The 19842-nt window shown below is 49.7% G+C and overlaps 1 protein-coding gene across 10 annotated transcripts in view; it reads right to left on the bottom strand.

Annotated features, from left to right (window-relative positions):
- Positions 1–19842, bottom strand: part of ANK1 (ankyrin 1) — a 1037654-nt gene that overhangs the window by 102527 nt on the left and 915285 nt on the right. For all 10 annotated transcript variants that reach the window (XM_086943592.1, XM_086943597.1, XM_086943588.1 and 7 more), the window contains 2 exons: positions 10912–11449; positions 3712–3910 (listed from right to left, as the gene is read on the bottom strand). In XM_086943592.1, the coding sequence (XP_086799718.1) occupies positions 3712–3910; positions 10912–11449 (737 nt within the window). The remainder of the gene's footprint in view (positions 1–3711; positions 3911–10911; positions 11450–19842) is intronic.

The raw sequence follows: 19842 nt of genomic DNA, 5'->3' as shown, positions 1-19842 counted from the left end.
GTCAATCTTTTCACCAAAAAGGTGCCGGCCGTCGAAGGGCATGTCCAGCACTTTCGTCTGTACCTCCTGTCTGAACGATGTTGCTTTAAGCCATCCTTGACGGCGTAGGACTGCTGCTCCAGCTAGTTGATGAAAGCCAGTCATGGCTGCATCAATGGCACAGTCAATGATTTCGGCTGCTGAGGTTTGACCCTCCGTAAGCAGTGCCTCGACCTCCCCCTGAACTGTGTCAGGTAGTTCCGCTAAATAGGGAACTATATCCTCCCAGAGTTGGCGATTATAGCGCCCCAACAGAGCTATGGAGTTGGCCACTTTGATGGTCATGGCCGATGTTGTCGTAAATCGTTTACCGATCGTGTCCAACTTCCTGCCTTCCTTGTCCGGAGGGGCCGACAGAGGAGAGGAAGGGTTGCGGGAGTTCTTCTGGGCCGCCTGTGTAACCACCGAGTCCGGTTTCGGGTGCCCATTGAGGCAAGCTGACGCTGTAAGTGGTGCTTTGTATTTCTTGTCTAGGCGTGGGACAACCGCAGGTACAGAAGCTGGCGTTAGCATTAGCTTCTTGCCTTGGTCCCAGAGAAATTCTAATATTGGAATAGACTTCGTCGTCTTCTGTGTCTGCTCCTTGAAATCGTGTAAGAAGCACTCAGTTTCAGTCGATTCCATGACCATATGGAATCGCTTTGCCGCCCTTTCCACAATTTTATGGAAACCGCCAATATCCACAGGTGGTGAATCTGCCTGGCGCGGTTGGGGTGAAGCTGGGGAAGACGCTACATACTCTTCCTCCTCTTCATGGTCCGACTGGATTTCCTGGACTTCTCCTTCTTCCAGTTCCTCATCATCTTCCTCATCTGATGACACTACCACTTGAGGCTGGACTCTCTCATGGCGGACTTGAGGGAGCGGCCGAGACTGTTTTGGGGCTGACGCTTGAATATTTATGGCAGGCGTCTGGCCCCCAGTTTCCGTTGCCGGTGTCTCCGGGAAGCGCTGTTTGTAATCCTGGATAAGGTATTTCAGGTCATTAACAATAGAAACCGGCAGGCATACCATTGGGGTGACCTCTGTGTGAACACTAGTTTGGATAGAGTGTTCCTGGTAAGTTATGTCCTCCTGTTCCTCGTCTGTGCTCTGGCATTTGACATGAAGGTCCGAAATGGAAGTAGCTGGATCCAGGAGTTCCTCTTCTTCAGATTCCTCACTCTGGAAGATTTCTGAAGGCAAATGAGTTTGCACTTTACTCGGAGACGTTGTTTCCGGTGTCATTTGCTGCTTGGCAACCTTGCCAGACGCAGAACTTGTTGCAGAAGCCCCTGCCGTCGCCGCTGGTGTCGTCGACGGTGGCAGTGTTAGAGACGACATCTCTACCAGCTTGGATTTCTTCCACGGCTCAGAAATGGCCAGTGTCGACGACGAGTCATCCGTCGACGGTGTCCTCGTCGACGGTAAGGTCTTCTTCGACGGTGTCTCCGTAGACGGTATTTTGATCGTCGACGATGTCCTCGACGTCGGTGCGCTCATCGACGATGCGCTCGTCGGCGCGTCATTCCTCGTCGACGGCGAGCTCGCCGTTGAAGTCTTCGTCGTTGGCGTCTTCGTCGTCGACGCCTTCGTCGTCGGTGCCTTCGTCGTCGATGCCCTCGTCGACGCCTTCGTCGTCAACGTGATCGTCGACGGTGGGCTCTTCATCAACGACGCCGTCGTCGACGGTGTAATCTTCATCGTCGACGAGGTTTTCGTCGTCGACGACGGTTTCAGCTGGATAATAGATGGAATAGGTTTACCTGCTGACGATGATGAAGGAGTTGTCGTCATCGATGGGGAAACCGACGACGCTGTCGTCGTCGACACAGTCGTTGTCGCTGTGGTAATCCTTTGCGCATGCCTGCTAGATGACTGTGCAGGCTTCTTAAAAGTCTGGATATCTTTGGCAGACACTGAAGATGTCGTGGATCTAGCCTCTGAAGACTTCTTTTGTGCCTTCTTAGGAGGAGGGGCCAGGGGAAGCTACCCTTGGCCTCTTTAGAGAGACTTCTGAGGTCCTTGAAACGCTACCCTCTGAAGATTCCACATTGTCTCTCTCCTTGAGCCTGTCAAGCCAGATGAGCAGGCGACCTTCTCTGTCCCTCAAGGTCTTGTTGGGGAAAGACCTACATATTTTGCAGTCTTTAGGGACGTGGTCTGGATAAAGGCAATATAAGCACAGGGCATGCTTATCATCCACATGTAGCCTTTTCTTCCCACATGAAGAGCAGGCCCTGAAAAGGGCTTTCTTCTGGGACTCAGACCATTGTAGAAAGCAGTAGAAAGAAATCACTTACTGCAGAGATAAGTGGACTGAAGTAATCCTTGACGAGATATAAAATGAAGAAACCACTTTTAAAAGTGAAGTAGTTGGTTTTGAAGAGATCCTGAGGAGAACTCAGGCTGGAGACTCCCTAGCACAACGTGCGGTAGAAAATCTGAGGGACTGAGGCTCCTGCCAGGAAGGTTCTAGAGGGAGGTCATAGCTGATTGGCTGGCTCTAAGAGTTTGGTCCTTTTTACATAAGGACAAGGATAGGCTACTACGGTGAGGCCCTTAGGCCTATTTTCTCTATGTATGTCTATAGGACATTACTTTTCTATGTACCGGAGGCTCCCGTCTCGACGACGGGTAATGATTCAGGCATGTGAATCTATGAAAGACACCCCTAATACTGGATAAACTTGAGTTGTGCCAGAACCAGTTGTCAAGGTCAGATGACTACAGGAGCGAAATCAAGAAGTGTGGTGCCGCCCCTGCGCCTGCTCAGGTAAATGCTAGTGAGTAGAATCCCTCTTCAATTTCTTGTGTGTTTTCTTAGACTTACCTGATAATTTTGACCGTGATAAAGATCAACTTCTCGAATGGCTTCGACAACCCCAGAAGTACGACTGGGATTGAACTTTGTTAGCGGAGCGTGACGTGTAAAGGTTCCTTCTAGGATTCTTTTTGTGTTTGCGATGTAGAGCTTTGCCTCACGGTCCCCGATGGCCTTCCAGTTCATTGACACACAGTAACTTCAGGCCCTGGAGTTGTGGCCTGACCCCCAGGCGACACACGCATATCTAATGGTGATCTGTCACAGACATTTGTTTGCAACAGTCCCTACATGGCTTGAATCCTGTCATTTTTTGGGGGTGGCATCCCTTGTACACTGGAAATAATTGTGAGTAAATGTCTCTCAGAGACACGAAAGGACCTTCAAATCCACATCTGGTGGTGCACAAAAAAGGAACTGATATAACGTATAGGGATGGTGCCTCTAAGGGCCCCACACATCATTTCCGGAGCAGGATTGCATCAGTGCAGAGCAGCATAGCACTACCTGTTGACACAGCGAGATACTTCTGAAGTTTCCAGCTCCAGTCTGATGCCTAGGGACTATTCAAAAGGTCAGAGACATTACATTGATTAGCAAATCAAAAAGCATTCTGACAATGAGTAGAGTTTGCTCTTGGTATTGTTTGTGATGCTTGGCTCAGCATTTTTCACCTCACCAGGTTCCATTGGACATGGGTCGAGCCAGACATTCAGATCGAGCAGGGCTTGGCTTGCCCAACTCTACCACAAACATCACCTGTGCACCGAGGCCCCATATCCCATGCCTGAAGAAGCTGCAGCTGTCCCCCGCCCTTCACCTGTGCTCTGATCCCTCACATCCCCCTCCCATGGACCCTGTGCCATCACCTGTGCCACGAAGAAACTGCTGCTGTCCTGTATCCATCGAGCCGGGCTGTGGCTGCTGTGGTGCTGCAGTTCCCAGTCCTTCTCTAGGGAGTCCATGTGTGCTCGCACGCTGCTCACCGTGGGCACTCCTGGCATCGGCCGGGGCACACGCTTTGGACTTCGGGTGGCTTCTGGGCCATCTGTGCTCCAGTCCCTGGTCCTGAGGAGAGTGGGCTGTGTAAGTGTCTGTAAGCACTGACGGCAACAGATATATCATAGGAGCAGTGACAGCAAAGGAAGACCTATCGACAGTCACCAGAGGCAGGAATAGTGACAGCATAGCAAAGGAAGCTACCCCAACAGTCAACACATGCATGAATAATGAAAGCACAGCTTAAACAGACATCCGTCAGGGAGCAGAGGCATGATTATCAAAGGTCAGCACACAGAAGACATCAGACAGGAATATGGATAGATAGAACAGGCTTAGGCATAATGAAAGCAGAGGTAGACAAGCAGAGAGACAGCACTGGCAGACATGGCAAAACGCACCACACAGCAGCAGAGCAAGTACAGGAGGAAGAACTTGGTCAGATAGCACAGGGTCAGGAGCAATGACAACAGGGACATGCATATGGACAGGCAACAAACGCAGAGATTCTGAAATTCAGCACAGTGAGACATCCGAAACCCAGCGTAGAATAACACAAGCTTAGGAGCAGGGATGGAAGAAATTAGACACACAGACAGACAACACAAGCTCAGGTAGAGTGACAGCAGAGACAGACATACCAACTGGCAGACATACCGACAATCAGTACAGGCAGATATATTAACAGCCAGAGGCAGAAATGCTGACAGTTAACACAACACTCACACAGGAAGGCTACCAGGAATAAGGTAAGATGGCACAAACAGCAATACTCACAGCACAGAAAGGCACACTGAGAGTATAGCAGGGGCACTGACAACGACAGCACAGACTAGGGGCACTAACAGTCGATGGAACTCAAGAAACAGACAACACAGACTCAGGCACACTGCCAGCAGAGCTAAGGCAAAACAAATAACACATGGTAGTAAAGCTAGCACTCACTCCTAATCTTAACTCTGCATCCTTCTTCATCAGGTGTTACAGGAGATGGTAGACCTGTCTCAAGTGGAAGGCGGGGAGTGTATGATGCTAATATTGAGGTACCATGCGAGCAACTGGTAAGGCTGTGCCGGTCGGGGGAGGGGGGCTTGGACATGAGAAATGACCACCTAGGTTCTCGGGCCTAACCTTCAGGGCTGCAGCAAATACTCCTGATGTACAGCTGAACACTACACTCGCAGTCAAGAGAGACTCAGGCACACTGTCAGCAGAGGGTCAGATGTAATGCCTGCACTGACTGGAGCAAACTGATAACAGAAGCCATGACTGAAAGTACAAGGACCCACTGACAAAAGAGATGGTGGGAAAATGACAACATAGACTGAGGAAAACTTAAAGCAGACGCTCAGAAACACCGACAGCAGACACTCAAGCACACTGACAGCAGAGCCGAGGGTGTCATGACAACAGAGATAGTAGCAAACTAACAGCTCAGACCCACTGGTAGAGGCTCAAGCACAATGATACCTGAGACCCAGAAGCTGTGACAGCAGAGCTTAGGCACACACACACTGTGAACAGGGGTGCAGTCAAGCTGACAGTCAGCAGAGATTTAAGCACACCAGCAGCTCCACTAGGCTGTCTCAAGCTACAGACTCTGACCATGTGGTCATATCTTGAGGTTCCCTCCCTTCCTTTGCTGCCAGGTTCTAACCACCACCCATACCACCTGAGTCTCTAAGGCCATATCCTATTTCTGTTCACTGTAGGGTGTCTAGAGGAATGTGGATGCTTTCTGTCGCTCACTCTCTGTTGCTGTATCTGTGACCCACGAGTGTCTAACCTTCTCTTTCAGTCAGCATATGGAACAATTTTAGCCCTATTCTGGGAGCGGCCAACTCTCCATCAGGGCTCTTCGTTACACCAAGTAGTTCCTGTTACCGCCCCTTACCCTTTGGTCCACACACAGGATGAGTCTGAGGCTTCATCCTGTGTTCTCTGACTCACCCACTGTGTTCTCTGGTACCCACCTGTCATTGCTTGTGTCCATATTTGCCCCACGACCTATGAGTACCCCCTCCGCCTATTTTATTGCCTTCAGTGATTTTCTGAGTTTGCATTACCAGTAATAGTGGGCTCTCCAGTCCATTCGAGTACTCAGTGGAACCCACATTCTCTCACCATCCACACCTGTGACATCATCACAAGAAGTGTTGATACATGGCCATAAAGGGGCCAACTGGTACTGGTGATGTCAGTTCCACCTAATGCTTCATGCTCCATAGAGGCCAACATGGAGAGAAAAGCAGAGCAAGGAAACCGAAAGAGGAACTAGAAATAGATGACGTGTAGAAAGAGGGTAGTGTGAGGCCTTAAATAATCTGCAAGAAGTTATGTATTCATCACAAAGAACCTTACAATTAAGTTAATCATGTACCAGAAATCTTTCCAGGACAGTCCATCAAAAGTGCAACTCCTTCCTCACCTCTTGTGTCCAGACAGGAGTGTTTTTTGAAAGTTTGAATCTACGAGCTAGGTCATCTCTTAGTGGCAGATAGCAAGGTGGCTCTAAACTAAGCTTCCGAAAACTCGGGTATAGCAATCTTCATGCCCGAACTGGTGCAATGAGTATAAGTAATTCTTTATTGTTTGGTTAATTAAAACCCTTACAATATATAATATTCCACAATATTTAAAACAAGCTTGGTGCAATGAGTATAAGTTGTGTTCATTTTTCTTGGACCGATCCTTCAGAAGAAGGGACAATTGAGGGAAGGCCATAGTGCAGATGAAAAGTTCCAGTCTGTTATGAAGATATACTCTAGTGCTGGCACTCACAGCCTCTCTACTGATCAGTAACGTTTGAGTAATTCGTTAAGGTTTGTGGGAAAGAAGTCGAAATTCAGGATTACCCAACTCGGAATTTGGAATGAGGACAATTGAGAGAAAGAATAGTGCACATGAAAATATCATGTTCATGCCCAGTGCATGTATAGGGCTTTGGTACAAAAGTGTTTAAATCAACACCATTGTGACGGTGTTATCCTTGAAAATCTGAAAATGCACTAATTACACAGTTAGAAAAAAATGCTGTAGACACTACGTATCCGTTTCTCTTGAGAATTCCAGGGAATAGTTATTGATTTGTTCCCTACATGGGCCATGTATTCCACTAGGGATGCATGTCTTGCAATGGTGAGCAAGGAACAAGCGGCCAAAACAGCTCACTTAGAAGCAATTATCTGATGTAGTCTACAACCGTAGTTCCTAGGCCAATACAGGGGATAACACATCTTGATTGAAAGATTGTCAAAGAACGTGCTCTAGCAGCTCACTGGATTGCAATTAATGATGGCCTAGCCACCTCAACGCTGTCAGGAAATGACTTGTCAGATGCCGGGACTAGCCAAAGAGAAATGTACTGATAGATTGGCGCACAGAAAACATCCATGATCAGAAGGCATAGAGCAAGATCTGGGTTGGGTTGGACAAGGTCAAAGACGAGCATCCAGAGGCTGGGGCTGAGAAGGAAAGACCGGCAATACAACCTGGGTTAAAGAACCAATGAGGAACACCATTCAGTGAACAGGCTAGGGTGGGTACTTCCAGCTGACCTTTTAAGTAATGGCAGCTGGAAACAGTCTGCACCTCTCAACTGGCTGTGCTGTAGACGGTCACCGTTAGCATTCCTGCACCTTTGTTGTTTTAATCCTCCCATCTTTGTGCTTCTACTCTGAAGGACCGTGACCTGACAAAGTCCATCACGGCTCGCGAGTCCACTCTGCCATAAACATTGACTCCTCTGCTCTCAAAATGAGTGGATCTCCAGGCACTGTCTGCGTTTTGTCAATAGTTCAATGTCTGGAGCATGGGGTAAGCCTATTGTTTGAGACCAATGCTTTTTGATTACCTTAATTACCAAGTACTTAAGCATTCTCTATTTCATTAAAGAAAGCTGTTCCATCGCTAACCTCTTGCGCAGTGTCTTCCATGCCGAATCTTGTAGAAGTGGTGCAACAGCCGTACTTTATCTCTGACGCTTTTTTGCCCCAGACAAGGTGCTGGTCGTGAGCCTCTATTCAAGTGTTCACTGACCTGCATCAGAGGGAGGGATTGGTGGAATACTGCCAGAACATGTCTCAAGTCTTGACTGCTTGACCAGGTATTCACAAACACCTGCTGAATATCTCGAATCCTCCAGGGGAGTCGAGGGAGCTTGTATTGGGACAGTGAATCTAATGGATTTCTTTTTGTCAGAAAGAAAATAGAATTATCTTTTTTAATAGAAAATCCTAAATCACTTGACAAGGTGAATGTAGTGTACAAATAGTGTTTGGCACAGGGAGCTGGCCATTTTTTTTAAAGGAGGGCAATGCCCCTTCTTTAAAGGGGGCATCCTGTGAATGATATCGCAATGGATTTGAAAAAACCAGCTGACATCAAACAAACTAACATTTTGTAATGCCTTTTGCTGGTGACTGTTAGCAAAACAGGATTGGATAAATAATACTCTTTTGTTCTCCACTGGGGGACCCCTTTAAGATAGCCAGCTGTCATTTTCTTTTCCAGTAATAAAGATATGTTGTCATAGGCATGGTTAAAGAGCAGACAGAGAAATTTGCTTTGGATCAGCTCCCGGTTCTGGTACCGGTGCTTTCAAACTTGGTGACAAAGGCACTGAAGTGAATGGCTACTTTGGGCTGGCTTTAGAGAGAATGGAGTGACAAACACTGAAGGGGGAGCCGGTGTGAGAGGCAGGAGTCTGGGGCATCCAGGTCAGCCCACCTGCATCTTCAGAAGAACCACTCGCACTGATGGAGCCAAAGAACGCATAGATTTTCCCGGGGACACATCAAAGGACAATCATTGTCTCCTGAAAAATATTTCTTTGCTCCAAGGAAACATTAGGAGCAGGGAGACTTGCCGATGCAGACTCCAGTGTTACAATTATCGGCACTACTTCAGAAGATGTATTAGGAATCTCCGCTCCAAACCTCTCTTTCTCTTACTGCTGTGGTGTGAAGATAGGGATGAGTGCCTGTGATTTTTGGGGTGAAAGTGCCATTTCTGGTGGGGGATCTCGGGAGAACAGCTGTTATTGGAAGACTGTAATTTTGACTTTGATTTAGAAGTAAGATGCTCCTTATTTCGGCCATGGTCAATTTGGCCTCCTTCCGACGGATTGTCTTCGAGTGCAAGATGCGAAAGGGACGTAACAAAGATCTCAGCAGCACCTATTCAGCCCAGGGGACATGAACTATTTCTGAGATTATGGGACTTAGGGGGTTCTCACTGCATTTTGCAAGGGATGGCCTCATCTGTTTATGTTGACATAAAAGTCAATGTTGCATGAAGCTTACTTCCCAAACACCACATATATGACAAATGTATGTCTTTACTAGACAGCCATCTCCAACACTTTCAACAAAGCTTGAAGCCTGAGTAATTTGGTGGAGCCATGTTCTGAGAAAAAGTTAGGAAAATTGTAAACTGTAGAGAAAAAGACATGTCAGCTCTGGATCCAGGTGACATTTTGAGAAAAACTTAGAAGTATGAAGGATTTGGTCGAGTAAATCTGAAGTGTGTTAAAAAACGAACAGACATCACCAATGCCAGCTGATGACTCTGGAGTCTCGCTTTATTCCATGCTGTGATGATGTCACACAGATCCACTGCTGGGACTGCTGTGGTGGCACCTGGCGCTAGTGATTGTGATTAGCCACAAATCTTCGGTATTCAACAAGGGGCCTAGGGAGGGCCCATAATGAGGAATCAGTGGGAAGGAGTCTGTGTTAGAACCAGCTCTTGTGTGTTAGCCCTCCTAGAGTATCTGTGAGACCCCTCCTGCAGTTTTTGCAATAAGCCCCATCGTGCTCAATTCTTGTCAATCAGTCTTTGCTCCCATTCCCATGACATCCCTGGGCACCATCCCAGATGCTATTGCCCCCTACCTGGTTTTATCCGACTGCTCTTGATTCTTAATCCATCACCTAGTTCCACTCTGAATCCTCCTTGCCAATTTCCCTGAGTTTGTGGTTGCATCTTCCTTTCATTGTTCTTGTCTATCTTTCATGTGGGGTTTTGCTGCCCCATGGTCTCCCCTACTAACTGTCCAACTGGGAACTATCTCTTCGTCCTCTCCAATGCCTTCACTCAACACTCTGACTGAAGTCAATATGATTATTTCCAGTGTTCTCAGGACCCACCGTTGTGTTGCTGGCATTCTCCCATGATCCTAAATAGTTTTGTGTCATCTCTACATTGTCACAATCCACCAGAGCTCCCAGTAATATCCACCTACCTTAAAGCATATCCTTGACTCCTGTTGGCTCTTTGTGTCTTCTCTCGAAAGTGTTTGTGGCGGTCTACACCTATTTTTTAACTTACCTATCTCTCCCAGTACCTGTCCTTCCTTTTTCATCTCTCTCAGCAGAATCCTTCAGTCTCTACTCTTGTCCATCACCCCAGTTTCAGCAAGCCCGCCATAGCCCCTCAATGCTGTCAGTAGAACCTGAACCTACCTGTCCCAGTTTCTGCCCATTGCCCCAAGTGCTTGTGAACCCTCCCTGCTCTCTGTTTACCATCTATCCCTGCATTGAACGTCTCCTCCACAATACCTGTATTGCTATCTTTTTCCGGTGCCTCCCCTCTTGTCCATGACCACCCCTCCCAGTACCCACAAATTCTTTCTCCCACACACAGGGCCTGATTCACAAAGAGTCTCTGCACTCATGGAGGCGGCCCCACAGTCGTGGGGGAGTCTCCTCACTTGGGGCAGATGCTTTGCAATGAGAATTCTCACAGCGGAGATTCCGTCCTGAGTGCAGAGACTACCCCACTCCTGTGGGGCCTCTGCCCCGGGTGTGAAGGCCCTTTGTGAATCAGGCCCACAGTGGTTTTGGTGACAGCCACCTGAACTAACATTTGTCTGCTGCCTCTAGCGCCTCTTCACCGTTCTATCCTCCACTTCTTTCACTGGCACCCACATGCTGTTGCCCCTCAACCCTCAGTACACGTGGACTCTTCATTCACCCACCTGTTCTTGTCCTCCACCTCTGGTAGTAGCACTGGGCCTTCAATTACCCAACCCTCCAACCCCTGCCTCACATGCCCCTTGTGACACTCACCTTTCCTTGCTTTTGTCCATCACTCGCAGGAGGACTGGGGAGTCGGTGATCCGTGCCTGCACTCGCTGCTGGGCTGCAAGAGACGAGAGTTGAATGTCCTTGTCTTGTTCTTCTCCTCCTACTACAGCCTGGCTTGGGCTGTCACTTGCTGCCATGATCTCCTCTGACCTCTGAACCTCCTCATGGTCCAGTGAGTCCCCCATGCCATTGAGGGCATCGGAGTCCACTGTGTCATCCTCTGGCCCCGGGGAGTCCTCATACCGCTTGTCCAGGCCCCGGCCATCCGTGGTGGCATCTGAGTCGTCGGCCTTGCTGCACTCCAGCGAGGAGTCCTCAGCTGTGACCAGGGACGGAGTGAGGCCCGAAGCCCACACCTGCATGTCTGACATGTCCAACAAGCCGTCCTGCTCACCAGCCGCCATTGGAATGGCGTCCAAGATAGCCACTTCATTCCAGTACTGGTCCACACGCAGGGGCGATGGCAGTGTGTAGTGCATGGACGCGGGAGAGAGCAGCTCCTCCTGCATCGAGGGATAACCTGCAGGGACAGAGGAGGGCACACTCCAGAAGCTGTTTCACGCTCACACACGTACAAGAGCAAGCTGTACAATCTCAGGCACCAGCTGAGATCACCCCAATGTGCTGCTCTTTCTACCTCAACTTCCAATCTACCTCATGAGGTGCTATGTCCTGCGCCCCACCAGTTATAGCCACAATGAGGAGCTACGCTTCATTTCTCAACACTCATGCCAACTCACACAGTGCTGCTCCTTGCATCTCATCAACTATTGACACTTCAAATACTGCTCTTTGGTTTGTATTAGCCTGAGCTATCCTTTGTTGTTGGTACCTGCGACTATCCAGCCATAACCACGAAGAAGTACTGCTCTGGGTACCGCACTGAGTTGAACAACAAATGTTAAAATGTGTGAATTAATGACGCGCACAACAGTTTACAGAGGTAGCATTCCGGAAAGCGCTCCAACACCTCATCAGGGGTAGTAAGCGCAATATAAATTCAAACCCTTCCCTCTCCTATCCTTCTACTTTCCTTTTCAATCCAAATAACAGACTAACATGTCCACCGCTCAAGGTAATTTCATATTTCCCTATACTAATTCACCACTAAATCTTTTTGTGTTCCGTAGTAGCGTGCTACTCACAGAAAAAGCGCTTAAACGCCTCGTCTGGGATAGTAAGTGCTACATAAATGCAATTACAATACAATACAATACAATTCAATTTTTTCTGGCTGTGCCATTACACAAAGGGACCAGATAAATGCAAATGTCTTGGGCACACACAAAAAGGTACGGTGCAGCCCAAACTGCTAGGCTAAGACCACTTCGAAATAGGGACACAGGCAACCATAAACTGGTTACTGCCTCATTGGGCATTGAGGAGCGACTTGAGTCTTTATGGCAAGGGGAGAGCAGGACACATGACTCAGCATATCCGAGTAATTACTAGTGGCTGGGGTTGATTCATGCTTTTCTTCCACACCCGTACATTTCACTCAGTGAGTAACCCAGGTACATGGGAATGGTACAAGGCTGGAACATATCTGGAATTCTTTATGTTACAGAGTACATGGGATCTGGAAAGCAGTTCAGGCTATAATGCCCCTTGTGGAGTGAGACCAAGGTTGATTTGCACATATTTGTTTGTTGTTTGTTGTTTGTAACTGTACAACGAGCAAAAAACACAATGGATTGGAGTGTTTCCTCACCAGTCCTATGTTCATAGTCTCACAACAGTGTCACAAGGGTGTTTGACCTAAAACGCCTCTTCCTGTGTCTCACCATCTTGCCATAAATGCAACTCATTGTGCTTCACAGCCATAGCCCCTGGGTTGCTAATCTTTGCACATAAGGAGGTGTTGATTAATACCCCATCATCAGCCATACCATCCTGAGGGTTTACTCAGTGTGTCTCACCAGCCATACCATACAGAGGTGTTGCTTCATGTACCTCACCTGCGATAGTCAACAGGAGCTACAGTGCCACTGTGATGACTGTGAACACTACTCCACCCTGAGATATTGTTCTTTGAACCTCACCAGCCATTGCCACTCAGAGGGGTTTCAAACATTGCCATCCCAAAGCAAATGATTGAAATCCCTTTACAATGTATTTCCTTAACGTTTAGTATGCATACGTCTTTCCGCTATTCACCTTCTAATTGGGTCTGAGTAAGTGAGTGATCTGTGACGTAAATGACCAGAGGAGGTGTAAATTCAAATTTGGTGTAAAAGAGAGGCTGGTGGAGATTTACCTCTTGTCACTGTAAGTGGATGAAATCATGATTTTTTATGAGTGTGCAGCCAGCCTCTGGATGAGACAGGTGTAATCGCACTGGTGTCTGGACATTGGTAATGTCTTCCTTGCCCCAGAGCGTGTTAAAGTGTAATGATTTTCCTTTCTTAAACACCCTGAGAACTAAAAGCTCTATTTGTCAAGGGCGAACAGAAAAACTGCTGCACTGATTTGTATCATGTTTATAAGAATGTAAACATACACAGTCCTTTTAAGCTGGCGCCCACCACAAGCAGACCCTTGTGCACAAGCGACGCTGTTTGGCAAGCAGGCAAATAAATGTAGATTGGCACACCGGTGGGCTATCTGCACTGCCACTGTGGACTGATGACATATCTGTGCTCTGACTGCTGTTGTGAACCACAGACTTCAACACACAACTCTGGTGACAAGTGGATCTCGCAGAGTCCCACGCATACCTCAATGCAAGAGGATACAACACCAGTAGTTGCGCCAACGCCCCTCTTTTCAAAGCATACCACTCCGCTGCCAGCCTTTAAACTGTGATGGGCTGGCTACCAATTTACTTTGTGAATATGGAATAAGGAGAATATGGGGGAGGTAATTTCTACTTTAATTTTTGGTTGGGAAGGATGTAAGTAAACTGTTTCTGACATTCTTAAACATCCACATTCAATGCCAGCCTGAACCGTCTGGTATTCACAGACAGTCAGATATGTATGTTAGGAAAACATAGCTGTGGAATCAAGGACACTGAGGTACCTAGGCAGCACCTTTGCTCAGCAGGGGCATTGGACACACTAGGCAATCCTTGGGTGCAAGCTTGCCCAACTAAATAAGCTTTGGCAAATCCAATGGGCAAGGCCAATAGGTAAGGCTTAATGTCCTAATATGTGGAAAGAATGAGCTCTTTGCATGTGTTAACATTTGAAATCCAGAGCTATTAGTTTGAGAAGAAGGAAACAGAAGCAGGACTAGAGTGCCGGTATCATACACAATTAGTATGGATGACAAAAAGAAACAAAGACATAAACCAAAACAAAAACACCAAGGCCAAAGAAGACGTTTCTTGTTTTATTTCTGTGTTTCTTGTGGATCTCCATCTTTATTATTCAAGATCAGTGCCACTGCAATTGTGCTTTTATGTAGCCAAAGCGTTTTATGTATACTCATAAAATGGGTGAACAAAAGAAACCGAGCCATAGAACAAACAATTAAAGCCAATAGGTCTTGCCTATGCGAGATCTATTGGCTTGGTAATAGTTTTTTAACCATGTTGCACAGCAGAGCGGCTACAGCACAACTAGGCTGAGAGTAATCTAAAAAAGGAGCAATGACACAGCCAGTACTGACACATCATAGCACTTTTATTTTAACTTTGAGACATTCTATACAGCAGCCAGCGCTGCTGTACAATATGAGTAAAAACATTGAATAAAGCCAATAGATCTCACATAGTCGAGACCTATTGACTTGCTTGTTCTTGTTTATATTAATGCATGAAATTATGTTATTACCCATCATGTTGAGAGAGCTGTTTACCTGTACTGCAAAGGTACAACGCTCCAGCAGGATTACTGCGTAGTCGCGACTATTGCTCCCTCTGTGATTGCGGATAATGTGGCTCAGCGAGAGTCCTTGAACGACCCATCTGACATGTGCAGATGAACAAGCTACTTACGTTCGGTAATGCCTTATCTGATAGAGACTCTACCTTACCACAGATTTGTTTACTTAGAATTATCCCCACGCTTCAGACGGAATCTGGAAATTTTTAGTGAGCAGTACCCCTGCGTGCCAGTAGGTGGAATGTGCCAGGGTTTACGCGGGGAGTGGAGGCTTGGACCAGCAAGTTCTCAGGGTAGGGTGTTGCATAAGGAAATAGGCCCCCCCCCTGGGGTGGGTCGATGGTGGCAAGCAGTTGTCCTGTTCATAGGAGCCTCTGTGCCTGGCTTGGACCAGGTCCCCAATGGGATGTTCGTATGGGCGTCATTAAAAGGGAGAAATGGTTCCGAGGGGGTCACTCCCGGCTGAAGCACCTCTGTCAAGATGCTAGTCTTGACTGCCACTAAGGGCTGGCTAAGGTCCAGGACCTCGGCCGCCCTTTTCAGCACCATAGCGAAAGAAGCTCCCTCCTCCATAGCCACGGTAGGGGGAGAGAGCCTGCCAATATCTGGAGAAGTGTCCAATTCACTGCCGTCCGCCACTTCCTCACACCAGTCCATGTTGGGGTCTGGGAATTGGTATTTCTCAGGATCCAGTGGCCCATTCCTCCCCAAGTCCTAGCCCATAAGAATAGGGCTCAAGCTCTGGTTTGGAGGGCAAGGCTCCAGTCGGCACTGGAGTTGATGTCATGTGACATGCCTCTGGCTCAGGCTCAGTATCGGAGTCAGGGGTTAGAATGGGGATGGCGGGGCCAGAGGGTGCCGGAAGTGTCTACATCGGGACTGGCGTCGGGGAAGGTTGAAGTGGAACTACCAGTCCGGATCCATCCATGGATAGAAGAAGCCTGACTGGCACCAAGGGCGGACCTGCCAGTGTGGAACCACAAATTTACGGCTAGAAGTCTCTATCAGATAAGCAATACAAATGGCTGGAAGACATCCAGCTGTGGATATGAAGTGTACAGCTCATTTCAGAATATTCTGGTGGAACATTTCTACTCAGATCCTAGACTAGGAAGTTCAAACAAGAAAAACAGAAAACGGCGTAGTACACTCCTTCTTGCAGAGGAAGGGCATGTTTAGTTAACCCTTTTGCTGCGGCGGCTATTCCACCGCAGCGCTAACAGGGCGGGGCGGCCGCACGGCAGCCGCATGCTGGTGACAGAACCGCTCCGTCACCAGCCGCGGTTGAGCTGTGCTCGTGACGGAGCGGTTCCGTCATGGCCCGCCCCGCTCAATAGAACACGCCGCGCAGGCGCGAAATCAGCGCCGCGCAGGCGTGGCGGCCGGGCCATGACGGAACCGCTCCGTCATCAGCACAGCCCAACCGTAGCTGATGACGGAGCGGTTCCGTCATCAGTATCGAACGTGTTAATGTTGATGAAAACCTGTGCCAGAAACAGCTGCTCTCTCTAGAAAGATGCATTGAAACAAGCTCTGCCGTGTCAACTCCTGGATGCTCAAATCTTTTACTGATTCAATGAAAAAAAAAAAGATTAGACTAGAATTTGTGTTTTATGATTTTTGAGGAGGCTGGCATTCTGTACTCAGAGCTGCTGGCCTTTATTAGACTTTTAACCCAAGTATCGTAAAGCATGCACTAACCCAAAACTATTGACGCTGTACAGCAATGCACTAAAAAAACAAGAAAACCAAACACTTGAGAAAGCTATTGGTTTAATTTATTTAGTGTTGTACAGCACTGTGGTTGTACAGTATGTTTAAAGTTTTAATCTAAATTGCTATGAAACATTCATTGTTCGTTTGTAATTTAATAATGCGTGAAGGATGGTATGAGCTTTCAATTAAAATGTCAATAGGAAGGGAAGTAGTAACATGAACAACTGTCTTAAAAAAGTATTATGATATAGCGACCACTGCACTTTTTTATGGGGGGTTGGCGGTGCTTAATATAGAGAATGGAATGGGTAGTGGTAGGTATTAAGTAAGGTGGATAATGGGTAATGTGTCAGTAAATATGGATCATGCTGGGGCGTGGCTTGGCGGGCGAAGATGGCGGTCGCAGCCTTGTAGAGCTCCCGCCGGCCCGGACTTAATTCGATCATTTATCCTGACCCCCGAGCCCACTGTTGGTACCCAGTGATTGCTTTCGATCTGGTGAAGTCTCCTGTCTACTTTGGTGTATCGATCCTGCCTTTCTTCCCTTCCTGCGATCGGAGGGAGGCGGCGGCGAAGTGCGGCCTGGTGGCCGGCCGGAGACCGGGGTCCTCGAGTTTCGCGACGCCTGGTGGCAGTTGCGATCTGGCGGGTGCGGGTGGCATCCGCTACGCCGCCCTTGGCTCATCTCATTGGCCGCGATCGTCTGGAAGATCGGGACGGTGCCAACAGCTCCTACCCATCGGCTCTCCCCCTGTGTGACCAACGAGCGGAGGCGGTGAGGCGTGGCCCCGCGACAGTCTGGAGACGGAGTTCCTTGAGCCCCGAGGCGGCCGGTGACGGACTAGCAGACGGTAGTGGCATCCGATCTGCCCCTCCTGGATGCGGCTGCCCACAGACCACGGACCCACAGCTTCTTCCTTTTGTACTTTGGACGGCCGCTCGTGGGGACGAGTGCGGGTGCGGCCTGTCCCGCCTGGGTGACGCCGGGACCTCGATTTTCGCAACGCCCGATCACGGTGGCCGGCCCGCATTCCTCTCTGGGGCCTCATCTGGGCTGTCCTGCTCAGGACTTGTGACAGTGCCCGAAGGTTCGGGGGTGGTGTCCGCCCTGCCCAGCGTGTGCCATGACCAGGGACAGAGGAGGTGGCCCGCCTAAACATGGCCCCATCGATAAATTCACCGGGCCGAGTGGTGGCGCCGGGGCGGCCGGTGGCAGCGGTGGCCCTGGGCCGGACAATGCAGCTATACTGGCGGCCATCACCCAATCCCGAGACATGCTCGATGCCAAGATTGGAGCGGTTGGGGCGGATGTCACGCTCCTGCGCCAGGACCTCCGCAACGCGGTGGAGCGGATCGCTGGGGCTGAGACCCGTATCACGGAGACCGAGGCGGACATTAGTGGCCTAAAGAAGCGACTGGCGGAGGTGGAGAGCATCCAAAAGACACTGGCGGCCCGCGTGGAAGATGCAGAAGGGCGCGCGCGGCGCAACAACCTCCGCTTCATTGGCTTTCCAGAGCGGTGCGAGAAGGACAATATGGAGCGGTTCCTAACCGGGTGGCTGGAAAGCTGGCTCCCCGAAGGGGCACTGTCTACGTGCTTCGTGATTGAGAGGGCCCACAGGGCTCTGACCCAGCGGCCGCCGGAGGGCGAGCGCCCACGGCCTATTATCGCTCGCCTGCTGAACTATCATGACCGGGATGTTATCCTGCGGGAGGCGAGGAACAAGGGCTCACTCGCCTTCGAAAATCATACAATCATGATTTTCCCGGACTACACGAAGATGGTGCAGCAACAGAGGCAATCCTTCATGGACGCCAAGGCTAAGCTTAGGGGCCTCAAGCTCCAATACTCGCTCCTGTATCCAGCTCGCCTGCGAGTAATATATCAATCTCGGACTCATTTCTTCGATTCGCCGGAGGAGGTGTTCCGCTGGACCGATGAGGCGGTGCGACTCAGGCCCCATGCCCAGCCGGGGCTGGACCCGGGCAGGTCCCAGGGATCGTCGCCGGAGCGGACGGATCGCCCGAACAGGAAGGGCCGCCATCGGAGGTCTCGCTCCAAGAAGAGATCGGCTTCCGCCAGTGCATCGCAATCGGGTGGTGCCAGGGACTCGGAGCACTCCGACGCGGGCAGCTGAACATTGCTGGGTCTGCACGCACTTTGTATGCTGAATACTGAACTGCTCTGCTTTGGCTGGTGAGACTGTTTCATTCTGTCCTTGATGTGCCAGTCGGTTCCCATGTGAAGACTCCAGTTATAGCCATGGGGACGCAGTGGGGCTCGGGGGGTACCGTTTGTGGGCCTCAGACCCTCACGGATGTGAGTGTTGTTGGGGGGGTGGTGTGTGTGTCATTGTGGGGTTGTTGGGATCCATTGGTATGGCGGGCCCTGGGTCCTCTGTTTTGGACCCGGGTCCCTCCATGCCGCGACAGATACTTCAATGTTTTCTGAGGTATTGGGGTGGTGGGTGTGGGGCGTGGGGGGGAGTTCTGGTGTTGTGCTTGTTGGGGGGGTTCTGGGTTGGGAAGGGGGCACTGAGTTTGCGGGCTGGGGGGGTGGGTCCACACATGTCTGAGGCTTTGATTCTTGTCGGTTTGCGGGTTGCACCAGGGTGGGAGGGGGGCCGGATTTTGGACTGTGTATTGACAATGGCTGATACTGCGCTTATGTCTCCTTCGAAGACCCTGCGGGTGGTGACATGGAATGTGCGGGGTATCCTAGATAAGATCAAGCGTGGGGCTGTGCTGCGGTGGGGGAAGAGGGAGATGGTGGATGTACTCCTGCTCCAGGAGACTCATATGCTGGGCTCCAAGGCCCTTAGCCTTCAGAGGTTCGGTTATCAACAGGTTTATCATGCTGGCTTTACGAGGGGATCACGGGGGGTGGCCATATTGGTACATCGTAGGGTGGCCTATGTTCATGAGAAGCAATGGATTGATCCTCAGGGTAGGTTTGTCTTTATTAAAGGCCTACTGGGTTCCGAGCCGGTGGTCTTTGGAAGTGTTTACGCCCCTCCCCCCCTGCAATGGGCATTGTCTGAGCGGCTATTTGCGCTGTGGGATGAAATCCCGAGGTCCTGACCATGGTGGGGGGTGATTGGAATGAGGTCATGGATGTGGGCCTGGACCGCCTGAGGCGAGTGCTTGTAGTGTCTGACCCCCCCCGCGGCTGCTCCCACCCGATTGTGTGCGACTGTGCGTAGTCTGGGCTGGATTGATGTGTGGCGGCATTTTCATCCCGCAGTGCGGGCCTTCACGTATGTATCGGCGGTGCATGGGTCCTTCTTGAGGCTCGACTATCTGTTTGTACCGGGTGCCTGCCTGAGCCGTATCAGAGATGCCGCGATACTCCCCAGGGGCCTCTCGGATC

Source organism: Lissotriton vulgaris, chromosome 11 (genome assembly GCF_964263255.1).
Source record: "Lissotriton vulgaris chromosome 11, aLisVul1.2, whole genome shotgun sequence".
Taxonomy (NCBI): domain Eukaryota; kingdom Metazoa; phylum Chordata; class Amphibia; order Caudata; family Salamandridae; genus Lissotriton; species Lissotriton vulgaris.
The sequence above is the reverse complement of the archived record's forward strand: the minus strand, read 5'-3'. Positions and strand labels throughout refer to the sequence as shown.